Source organism: Bombus vosnesenskii, unplaced genomic scaffold (assembly GCF_011952255.1).
Source record: "Bombus vosnesenskii isolate JDL3184/JDL3185 unplaced genomic scaffold, Bvos_JDL3184-5_v1.1 scf7180000013262, whole genome shotgun sequence".
Classification (NCBI taxonomy): Eukaryota; Metazoa; Arthropoda; class Insecta; order Hymenoptera; family Apidae; genus Bombus; species Bombus vosnesenskii.
The window spans coordinates 1664175-1676688 of record NW_022882922.1 but is presented as its reverse complement, the minus strand read 5'-3'; the positions used below and the strand labels follow the sequence as shown (position 1 = coordinate 1676688).

The 12514-nt window shown below is 41.0% G+C and overlaps 1 protein-coding gene and 1 long non-coding RNA gene across 6 annotated transcripts in view; one reads left to right on the top strand and one right to left on the bottom strand.

The window, feature by feature from the left end:
• LOC117230714 (growth arrest-specific protein 2-like) overlaps positions 1 to 12514 on the bottom strand; it is a 29843-nt gene that overhangs the window by 3219 nt on the left and 14110 nt on the right. For all 5 annotated transcript variants that reach the window (XR_004492868.1, XR_004492873.1, XR_004492875.1 and 2 more), the window contains exons 3-7: positions 4783 to 4907; positions 4419 to 4560; positions 2011 to 2257; positions 1278 to 1539; positions 30 to 155 (exon numbers count right to left, since the gene is read on the bottom strand). Coding sequence is in view for 2 of the 5 variants with exons in the window: in XM_033488452.1 (XP_033344343.1) it covers positions 30 to 155; positions 1278 to 1539; positions 2011 to 2257; positions 4419 to 4560; positions 4783 to 4907 (902 nt within the window). In the remaining 3 variants the exon portion in view is untranslated. The remainder of the gene's footprint in view (positions 1 to 29; positions 156 to 1277; positions 1540 to 2010; positions 2258 to 4418; positions 4561 to 4782; positions 4908 to 12514) is intronic.
• LOC117230935 lies at positions 1500 to 2333 on the top strand. The gene is made up of 2 exons (XR_004492889.1): positions 1500 to 1629; positions 1721 to 2333. It is a non-coding gene; the product is annotated as an uncharacterized LOC117230935 (long non-coding RNA).

Here is a 12514-nt window from a genome sequence, read left to right as displayed (position 1 = left end):
AGATAAAGGATCAGATAGATAATACATACTCTGATGAAGACATTTCGTCCAGCGATATGGTACCGTCCTTCGCCAACTTTACGCACCTTCAGTTTGGAGCATCTTTCGGATGGGCACTGGCAGAGTCTCTGCACGGCCTCTGTGGCTCTTCTCACCTAAAAGCAGTAAACAGGCCACATCGCGATGTAAAAGTTGGCCACGGAATCCAAATAACATTATGACAGACGATGCTCAGACGGACAAAGAGTGATCGACCTTCATCGTGAGATAAATCGGTTCGACGTGTCGCGGGGAAAGTTGCTACAGCGGCCTCTCGGAACATCCGCTCTGCGGCATGCAGGAATCCGACACGCGAGGATCCACGAACGTGTAAACGCATACGTGAAAAAGCTTAAAGCGTCCCGTTCGTACCTATTGTTTCTTTCTTCTCCCTTCCACGTGAACGGGCGCGTTCGTGGTGAACGTGACACGATGCAACTTACCGAGCAAATTGCACGCTCCTAGTCAGTATTACTTGCATTTATTACGGATAAAAGCGGAATTAATCTTTCAAAAAACTTGAAGCGTCAACTTGAGCCCTCGTGAAACGAGATAAATTGTTTCTGGCGCAATTGGTAGCGTATGTTAATGAAACGAGAACAAGAGAAAAAGGTAATAACGCGCATTGTTCGTTGAATAATAAGCAGTTCTAATTTTGCACTTGTTCCGCGACTAGCTTTTGAGTAGACTTCAGAGTTCATGATGAATGCAACATTATACCTTTTATATGCTTGTTACTGTAGGATGCACGTAAGTGAAATAGAAAAAAAATGTTGTAGATGATTTTAACGTTGAACGTGTGTTTTCATTTGATTTTATTTATGAAGCAAGCCGTGTTTAAATTTATTTCGAGATCGTTGAAATTGGGGCGCGTATGATGAATTAAATTGCTTTATTTGTAGCTTCCGATACCAGAATCAAAGTAAAGTAATTGGTGATGACCCAAATAGCTTAGCCGATAAGCCGAGAAATCGATAAATGAAAAGTTCTAATTTAAATTTACGATTAAGTGCTTAAGATATTTTTTTTAGATATTCCCGTGTTTCAATTTATAATTAGATCTGTTTTAGAAAATATGTATATTAAAACGACGAAAGCTTACTTTCCAAGGTTTCGCTTCCGAATTATTTAACGATCAGAAATTTCTGTCAGAGAAGTGTCTAAAGCATGGGAATGAGAAACTTGAATACCAAGCATTTAATTTTATATCGGACGTAGAAACGGTTTGATCAGCGTACCTTACGATCGAGTTCCGTTATGGGACCCGTGTGTTCCGGCGGCTCGGCTGGCGAGGGCAAAGGTGAACTCGATGGCGATGGAAGCTCGTCCGGGTCCTCCGCGCTTCCTCGTGACCAATCGTCCTCCGTCGTATCGCTGGGTACTCCGTCGCTACCCGTTGGCCCATTGTCGCTCACCGATCTTCTCATTTCGGGCTCGTGCGTCACACCGGTGGTTGGATCCAGCCATCGCGTCGCCGTCAACGCGACTTCCGATGCTGAACTGCAAAATATGGTGCAAATTGGGTCGAAATGCCATTGAAATTCAACATAAAAGAGGATTCTTTTGTCCTGTTACCTAAATTTTAAGTGGGTAGGTACTAGAAGCTTTAAATGCTCTCAAATCGAGAACATCGATGACATTCTTGAGAAACTTTTTCATCACCAATTTTTCGATTTTTCAGATACTGTATTGCATTCGCGTCACGTGCTTCTCATCGCCATTAAATTTTCATTAAGATATAGATCATCAAAATTTATTCGAGTTAATATCAATAGTATGCGTCTTCACTTGAAAATTATAAACTTCCCTGATGTTTGATTCAACAAACACAAACCGATTACAGAATTGTTAAGAATTGAAAATTGTTGTTAATTATAAACAGAATATCTTCTTGAAATACCAATTGTACGACAGCGATGTCGTCAAAAGCGGAGATGTAAATGGGAATGGAGAAATCAAAAGGCACAATACCTGCTGTGTTTGATCTTCTCTGTCGGAGGTCTGGGTGTTGCGGTCGGGGACGGTGATTGAAACTGCCAAGAAACCAAGCTGCTATGGGATATGCCACTATCGGACAGACAGTGAAGATCTCGCTCTTGTTCGGCAGCGATTTCCCTCTCGAGCTGCACGAGTCCCGGCGGTTCGACCGAATACCTTGACGCCAATCGTGCCACTTCCAACAGACACAACACCACGTTCCGTGGCTGTCCGTGTAGGACTGTAAAATTAAAAATATTAAAGAAAATGAAAAATTTGTCGTATGTATACGTAGTAGAAATACAGATAATTTGAAGGAAACCAATACGTATGTATTACGATAGACTCTAGCAATTTTTTATTGCGTTACATGTTTATCTAGTTGCAGAGAAAACGCTGGAAATGGTCGTTCCATAATTACGTACGTGCAAGTTTACATTAATTTACAATTTACCGTAGAATGGTTTATACAGTGGCCGACTACATATTTATTCATAAATAATGAAAAAAATAATTGGAGCAAAAAAATCGTTAGAATTCAGACAAGGCCAAGTGAAACATACGTTAAAAGGATTTGCATTTTAATGAAAACTTTCTATCTTGAATTTATACAACATATGAGAAGATTTTATACGTTCATAATTTATCAGGTGCTTCGAAGCTTTCCGATATTTTAGTTTCTCCGATTGCTATATCGGGCTACGTGATACATCGCAGTCCACATGGTGAAAATTACAAGACAACCTAGAAACCAGTCTCTTTACGACCGTCTCATCCACGCTACCAAAAAAAAAAAAAAAAAAAAAATGTAGATTCTATTTACAGAACGTAAGCGATGACACCCTCGACCTTCTTCAACTACCATTGTAATTGACCAATTTAGCCTACATTTCGCGGTACATCTCATTTATTCATTAAAATAGATCGTCTTAACCAAACGAAATGATCATCATATTATTCGCAATAAAATAGTAGCTACTTCTTAATTCAGAAAAAAATATCGCATCTTCGATCAAACTAAAAAAAATTCCTCATATACTAAGATAACTATTCTCAACGGAAGAATATACAAAATTTATCCTTGTTTAGATAATAGATGAGCTTTTTAATCTACGCCAATTGCTTCCTCGAGCTATTCGTTTCTCCTATGGTCGGCGGATTCGTAAAGAGACAAAAGCTTTGTTCCGCGTTAAATCTACGTGCCTGATGATTTTACTTTTGTAGCACGAGGACGAGCATGACACGAAAATCCACATTCACAGGTTTCCGTTCCAACGAAAAAGAATTTCAAACGGGACGAGCACCGTGAAACGAAACAAAAGGAAAAAGGAAAAGTCCCGCCATTATATTTCGTTCCACTGTATCGAGCTTCGAACGCCAGCAGTATTTCAACGTCTACATCGGTCCTATCCAAGTTAAATCTAAAGTCTGTGGCACTCCATTTGAAATATTGTAGCAAAAGCAAAGCAGAGTGACGCGTTATATTCGATGAAAGTGTTATATTTGAGAAACGCGTGTTATTAATAGAAACGTAAGTATATTAATCTTCTATAATCGGATTTTTCTTCTCACATGAGAATGAAAAGTGAAAGAATTAAAAAAATAATTACTGCTGCAATTAGACCATGAAATAATAACAGACACAATTTTCGAAACATTCTTGAAAAATACATATGTTATTTTATTAGATACTGATTGGATGTTGCAGTAGTAATTGAGATCAATACAATCGTCTTTGATACGAGATCTTTCAATATTATTTTCATTCCCTTAACTTCTGAATCGGCAGTATATCAGAGCTATGTGTACCAAACGATCGTAAAAGGAAGACAAAGTATAAAGGAGGATAGAGGTCAGTAACGACAGAAGTTCGAAGTTACTGAAAGGCAAAGTTAGGGGAAAGTAAACTTCGGAACTTATTCTTTATGGACCCATTGTTCTTTCACCGTTATCGTACTTCAAGATTCCAGTATACGTACGTATCTATACGAAAGTAAAAATAGACAGCGCCATTTTGCACGACAACCATCCCCATAACGCATGACCCAGTGGATCACTTTTTCGCAACTCTGAAGCTTCTTCGCTTCTGAGATTACATCAGCTACGAGCGCTCATTGTTTTTCGTCGTTGCATTGAAAGTCAGTCGGCTACGAGGGAAAAACAACTCTTTTTCATCGTTACCACCGCGAGACGCGGTTAATTCGCGGCGATTATTCTTCCTTTCGTGGTAGCTCTGCATTTGCATAGCCACGCACAGCCGGCTACGCGGCATAATTGGCGGGATTTCGCTTTTAATCGGCTCAGTTATGGTCGAGTTGCAGCTATAGCGAGTGAAATGCGGCTAATAAACGAGGCAAGTCGATTACAACGAATTAAGATTGATTAGCTCTTGACTTTCTTACCGAGATCGTCGCTCTCGAACAGAAGATTCTCGTGTACGCCTAGTCGTCTGCAGAACTGTATGAAGTTCTCCATGTTGTCCCGAGAAAAGAAACTGCGACGCGCTGCGTTTTCCCAGCAGCGGCCCTTTATCACCGGCATAGGCTGAAAAAGAATCGCGAGGAATCGATCATTGAAAAAATGCTTATTACGCGAAGACGAGGAGATCGATAAATGACTTATCTACAGGATCTATATTTTATTAACATACGAAAAGCAATCGGAAATGAAACATTTGACAAGAAATACGCGAACTGATCGATACTGCTCGCACAGTCCATCTTACACGAATGTTAAGGGTAGGCTCTCAACAGCGTGATTACTCACCCCTTTCGCTTTTCCAGCATCAATCGCTGTCCTCGCCTTTTCCTGGATAACCCTCGCCAATCGACACACCACCACGCCATTGTCCAAGGCGTCGAAGAAGTTGTCTCCCGATACGATTTCCGAGTCTGAGATAAAAAAAAAATGCGGTCCACTTATAAAATTTATTCTTTTTAGTCTACTAACAAGCCGACGATTCATCTTTGTGTCGATTCAACGTATTACGCAAATGGCCTCTCGAAAGCAGCCAAGAGCATCGACGAAGTGGCGTCATTGTTGGAAACAATGGGGCAGTTCTCCTCGGGCTCTCCATCGTAGTCAAATTCTTCCCGGCAATAGCAGGGTGACTTTCGCTTTACAGCTTCTCAGAGTTTTCGAGGGGTTGATAAAAATGTAATTACGCTCTTTTGCAACTTTCTACTATAACACATCTTGTCGATCCTTTTCAATTACAAAATCTTCAAAAATTCGTACATTGAAGAGCGAAAAGTTCATAATCGATCGGAGTGTTGAACTATTCAACTGCGCTTCGCTATCGCGCGAAGGAGAAAGCGAATTAACCCTGGCGAATGCATAGGACGCGCTATCGCGGCTCATCAAAGGCGACAAAGGTCTCTAAGATGACACGACCGCCAGAGAACGTGAGAAACCATTCAACGGATTGCTTCAGATTCATCTATAGAACCTCTACCTACTAAAGGAATCTCCGTTCGAATCAATCCTCGTACATACTCTTCCTTCGATCTTCTCAACTCGTCGCACATCCACATCCACCCTCGCTTGTATTTAGTACACGATAGTCAATTTCTCAGCCTATGAAAAATTGATTGCTAGGAACGCCAGAACCGTTTCACGGTGGCGTGCTCGGTCAAGCGAAAAACGATCTAGCTAGGACACTCTCACGATAGGCCAATTCGTGCGTGACTACGCGAAATCATTTCAATTTCGTTTGCCGGCTTCGTTGGCTTGTAAACAGGATCAAGGCCGAGATTTTTCGAACGCCTCGCGTTCTGTACCAGAAGCAGACATCGCGATGCAGCGTTACGGACGCACACGTGCAGAGTTACGCTACGTAGAGGGAAAGAAATAATACAGAGGCACCCACGGTTCTCCCACGCTGCTGGGATAGATGGAGACGGTCGAGAATCTAAGGAAAACCCGATGGGCCACGACACGATCCGTGCCATGTATATAGATATAGCCAGGATACGATGGGAAATGGGAACTAGGTTGGGCTGACGGAACGATAAAGCCTCGTAGATACGGATGGTAATGAGAACCAGCGTCGTGGCTCGTGACTCGACCTGCTAACAATAGGGTTGCACCCGGGGCAGAACGAGAAAAAAATTGTTAACGGGCAGGCTTATGGAGTAAAGTCCATCACATGTTGTTTCGTGGGACACACACGTGGGCCCAATGTGTATGCAACGTGTACGTGTGCGCACACGTGTACAGGTAACACGGCGTGCATACGGACGTCGTCGTCAGATCTGGTACGCGAGTATCGTTCGCATATGGCCTGGAGACACACAATGGCAAACCGAGTGCAACGAGCTCGTGATAACGACTGCTCTCATACTTGTGTTCATAGGATGTATAACCCTTGCTCGATCTTACGAAAGATCACGGGCGTGAACGTATTTGAGTGCGAACCGCGCGACGATCAACAGCAACTCGGTCATCCGGAACCGACTGCGGTAGTTATGTTCGACACTATGCGAGTTGATAACGCGACGCCGTTTAAGGGAAAGGGCGAAGTCCAAGTATTCGATAATTAAACGATGAATTTTCGTGCGAATCTTTTGCACGACCGAGCTAGTATTTGTCTAACGTAAGATTATTACGTTCTACATTTTCAGTATGTAACTTTACCTATTTTTTCTTGAGTATTCGTATAATTGTATCCCTCAGAGACATCGGGCAATCTATGACAGAATTTTTACAAGTATAATTTCTACTGGGTTAATAGCGTGGTATTACGTGTGCCGATAACAACCGTACACCGTGACCCCCATTTTCTTACTATCCTTGGTACGCTACCCTTCGATTTTAACGTTCGTCTGACCTCTTTAAACAGCGGCTCGAGCCTTTTTCAGAGTATCCCGCCGATATCGTCCTTGGCATTGTTCGATCGATGCATTAATTCGAGTACGATACATTACTGCAATAACCAGTTACCATAAAACACGCGGCAACACGACAGCTTTTATTTCGTCATCGCGTGGACCTCACACAGTTTGTCCCCAAAATATACAGTACGAAGGAAAAGTCTACAAAGTTATTCGTAATTTCGCACTTGTGAAGGATTTTTTGGAAGGATAGATTATAATGGTTTCGTACTGAATTCGTGCAACACCATCGGCACCAGGGTCGAAGGTCTCACTACACCGGTGCGATTCACGGTTCGGTAGCCCTCCATGACCCATGCGGAATAAGCAACCTATTCGCGAACGTCCCCTGCTTTTTAAATCCACGATCCATCGAGCCCCTTTTACACGCGTAAGCGTGTCGGCTATGCGTATGTACGCCCATTATGCGTAATGCGGCTTCAGGTAGCCACGATGCAGGGAGAAGAAGTGGCACGAAGGAAGAGGGGTGCCCGGCAGACTTCCGGTTGAGTCAGACGCTGCTGCAGCCGGCGCAGACGCAGGGTGTGGGTCGAAAGGTCCCGTCCTTTCGTATTATTTTAATAATCGCCACAGGAAATTCGCTGATTTTTCGTTTTGCCCTAAACTGGACAGCCCTTCCTTCGATTATGATAATAGGCATTCGATGATGGGTAAGTATAATCCTTCTCTCCTTATTTCTAAATATTCGTCATGGCGGACTTTCAACTTTAGAATTTTGATTTTTATTTCCTGTGAATTTCATTTCTTCAACTATCCTTCAGAAGTGTAGACAATTTTAAGCTTACGCATTTTGACAAGTGAAACATTTGGAATCCGGATTCGAAGACGTGGGTGACACAGTTGCCAAGTTTTTTGCAAGAATTTAATGAGTCTTTGATGATTCACTGGAAGGCTGACACGTGTTAAACGGTAGATGATTGAAAATAGGCACTTCGGTCGGCGAGATCGTGTGGGATAAACATTGATTGTTTCCAAGATAACTTATTTCCAATTGGTGGGTTTAATACGATGGTTGTTTCCAGCAATTTAAACGCGTTAATATTACAGTATAGTAGAGATCCTGAACCAATGGAAAACGTAGTTCTTCCTTCGTTGCAATGACGTTGTTAATCTTTCACGTTGTTAACCTTGAACAACCAAATCGAGAGCCGCATCGAAGGCTTAGATGTCCGGATTTAGTTGAACAAATCCAATTATAATATGTGCGGTCGTCGCTATCAATAAGGCTACAAATAGGAAATCGATTTTTTAGTCGTGACGGATTCATGTTTTCAAACACGATTTTCATTGAAGTAATAAAGTTAGAATCTTCCAACGTTTTTGGTCGAAAATTCTCTTCTAATCACGTGGTAAAAGAAAATGTTAAAGTTACTGTATAAATGACAATCAACTAGATTTTAGACAAAGAGAGACAATGTCACTAATCAAACCCACTTTATCACCATAAATCACCAACCTTCCAACAAACTACAATCCCCACCAATCATCCAATTACGACACTCCTCGTGACATGCACTACCTCATACAAGTATCTGGACACTAGCTCGTTTTTGACAGGATGTAATTTAATCAAAGAATTAGGGATACATGTGGGTGTACAACGATTCTATTTCCTCTTATAAACTATCCATATTTTAATCTCTTATTGATAACAATTACTAATTTATATTTTATTTTCTCTAAAAATAAACCAATAAATAAATAAGCTTCTCTGTAATTACATAAACAAAAAGGCATTCGTTTATAGAGAACTAATTCGTTCCACAGTACGAAGAATCCAACCAACGCGGCAAAATATTATCTATATCCCACAAGAGGATTAGTCTTTCTTTTTTTTGTTTTTTTTTTTTTTTGTTTTACAGAATTCATATCACCGTCAATAATCGTTAATCATTGAAGCTGTTTCGAAGCGTAGTCGCGTTGCGCGTTCATTTACCTTGTGCACGCGAAACGCTAATTGGAGCGACAGTCGTGGACACACTCGAAATAATTCAGTTCAAACAGCGAAACGTCGTCAAGCCCCTGGTTATCTTTCCCCGCGTAAACACCCCGCGTGTGGCTCACCCTCGCGCATTAAGTTCCCCCTCGATTGAATGCAGACGGGAGAGTTGACCGCCACGCTGCATTTCAAACGGTCTCCTCCTCCGTTAACGCTGGCGTGGGTGTGGGTATGCACGCTTCAATCGTACACCGCACCGGCGGAACGAGAATAGTAACGACACGGCAGAGGTACCCACACACGATTCCGCGAGCAAAGGCTGCCGACCTATCTTTCTCTCTCGTTGTTCCTCTTTTTTCTCTCTAGAATGCTGCAGCTTTGAAGCTGCGATGAGAAACCAACGTGATATTACCACGCGATATAATTAGATACGCAAGTACTGCTCAACGTCGATATAACGAAAGATTATTGTACTAATTATCGCAGTTTTGGTCATTCGATATGCGGCCGTGTGATAATTAAGAGTATGAATTTCAAAACGACACGTATCTACCAAAGTAGATAGTTTGAAAAAGAAAGTTTCTTTTTAATCTTTTCTAATTCTGCGTTAGTTTTATTTATTCTTCTCTCGTGTTTATAATAATATCTCTTATCGTCTGCATTCAAAAGTACTTCACGTCTTATAAGTGCACAAGCGTATTATGTACGCGTAAGAACGAAGATATTTATCAAGCTACTTTCGATATCAGTGCCGATTTCCTACACATTGTATCGATTCGATGCTTTCTAAATCTTTTCGATAATAGAATCAGATAGAGAAAGATTATCAAACGGATAAGAAATAAAATCGAAAGATCCACGTTCCACGTTCAAAATGTACTTTGTAGATCGAAAGCGTCCGCCATAGCGAGCTAATAAAGTAACAGCGAGTCGTTTCGTTAATAAATTCCGTGCAACCGCGTTTCGCGTAATTCAAAGCAATCTGTTCGCATCCCGAAAGACGACACGGTACCAGTCGGCGCGCGTATTAGTCGTTTTTCTTCGAGAGACCGCTCGTGTCGTAATCCTTCATGGTGGTCCAGATCTTGCGGCTGGATTCTTCGAGGTCGCATGAAACCGCGATCGTCCGAACGCTCCGTTCACCAAAATATATGGCAACATGTTACAGACATTTCGTACGGAAACAACCTTCCTTGACATCGATAACAACGTTGCCGGTAAACCAGATAAAAAAAAGAACAACGAAACGGCAGCTTGTTCCATTTCAGTTCGAGACATCGAGTCCTTCGGCAGGATGAATACTCGAATGCGGATTATCGATCAAGTTTTGTAATAAGTTCGCCGATAAAAGAAGCTCTACGTAAGCGAGTCTTGTGAATTACGAGTCTTGGAGGATGCCTCTAGGCAGATTATTAACTGCAACGCAAAAGTAGGCTATCAAATAGGTAAAGTTATTTACTTAAAGTAGTATAAGTTCAGAATGGTGACTTTGTGCGATGTTCGATGAATCGGGGCGGTTCTTTTACGCAACGGCTCGTATTATCGCCGTATTAGGAAAGTAGTAGTTCAGAAAGGCGGTCACACTGGTACCTGAGACGAAAAAAGCGCTAGACTCTCCGTGAACTGATTAGTTTCTAAGAAAGCAGGAACATCCATTTCTGTGGTAGAGAAAGAGTATCTGTTTTATCCACCTTTTCAACGTTTCACGTACTTCTTAAAAATTCTTCCGTATCTTTTTACAAATAAAAACCAATTCTTCTGTAATTTAGTAAAAGCAATGGCAAAGTATGAAGCGTCAGAGAAATTAGGAACTGTAACAATTTCAAGCGAACGCTAGGTAAATGGATCGAACGAGAAAACGAATACGTATTCTACGAATTCACCCACCAATTGTTTTCTCGGATGGAATGGAGCGGAAAGGGTTTAAGATTCTCGTAGTATTAGCTATACGTTGCCTCTGAGAACGCGCGTTTCGTGATCTTTGCGTGTAATCCAGTCAATGAAGAGAACTTTCACCCACTTTGAAGTTCGTTAATGTATCGCGCCAGAGATCTCGCGGATTATCTTAGTCGATGCGACGGCTAGTCCATGTTGCTGTTTGATCTACGAAGCTATCCAGAAGAAAAAAACGAATCTGAGACGAAGATATCGGAACATGCCTCTGTCTAAAATAGACTTTTTATTCAAATTAGACGATTATAGGTATCAATTATCCTATTTCTATTTAAATTCTTCATTTAAATTAGGCAGTTACAGCGAATTAAACCAGTTCTATTTGAATTTCTAACGAATAGAATTTTATTTGCATTAATAATAATAATAATCATCGTTTACGGTACTTTTTGTACATTTTTGTACCGATATTCCAACACTAAAACCGAGAAAATACTTTGATCTTTATACGATATCATAGGCAAACTTCTGTCGAATGTCCCAATAAGAATCCATCAGGAACTAAGATACATCCTACAGGAATATCTCAGACATGCGTATTAATATATCTAACAATTCAAAAATTCCTCAAATATCACTCTATCGTTCCACTGTGCAAAACACATAAATCTGTTACAAGATGCGACATCGATCGTCGATCCTTATAGGATTTCTTGAATCATGCATGGGCTCAGGGATCTTAACCAATGCAGCCGGATTTGCATCGTCATAATGGATTCCATTTTACGGATGCAAATTATTCGGCAATAAATCCACGCCGGTTAACCGATGCACATTTCATCCATTATTAATTAATCAAATTCAACGATATTAATTCATTTATAATCAACGAATCCAAAATGGAATTATTTTTCAATCCCTTGTTAATTACGATCGCTTGCTTTGTTTTTACAAAGTCTGGAAATCGCAGCCTCGATTTCCTCTGTATATTTCTAACACTTTGCCCCATCTTTGTTCATCATCCGGTATACATTTTATTATATTAACAATATACACGTTACATAAATGTTCCACATACTTATTATTCTTATTCTCATCTTTGTTCCTATGATCTCATCGCTTTCATTAATTACCTCTACGATTCTGCATAACATATTCCGATTATCTTTACTTCTAATAACTCCAAAGCACGGTAAATTGATCGATCAATTATTATTCGCATTTACCACATTTCTTGCTGTACATTCAAAACGATCTATTAAAATTGTCGACTATCAAATCGTTAAATTGGAAAAATCTTCGTATCGGGAAATACGGATACGTTCTCGTTCGCGAAACCATCCGCCAAAAACGCGACGGAACGAAAGGCCAAATGTTACGAATATCCTTTCCCACGTCGCGCCAGATGCGAACCTTTTGTGTGCTACGAAAGCCGTGTACGCACGCCTTGTATACCGCCGAGCGACGAGCTCTTTCCTCCGTCCCTTTAAGGCGAACCCACATCGCGAAGAAAACACGCGGTCACGGAAAAAAAGCAGCCGAGTACACGCACGGAACTGCGATCCTCGTTACGTCATGTCGATTCCTTTCTGCACCTCGTAACTTTCACAAGCACGTAAAAATAGAAGCTTACTTGTTACGATAAGAAAATGCTTCCACGGTCTGGAATATTCAACATTTACTTTTGCTAAATGTCCATGAAAATCACTATGAGATTTCGAGTACGAAGAGCTTTTTCTAAATATAGAAATTTTAAACGTTGGATGTAAACAAA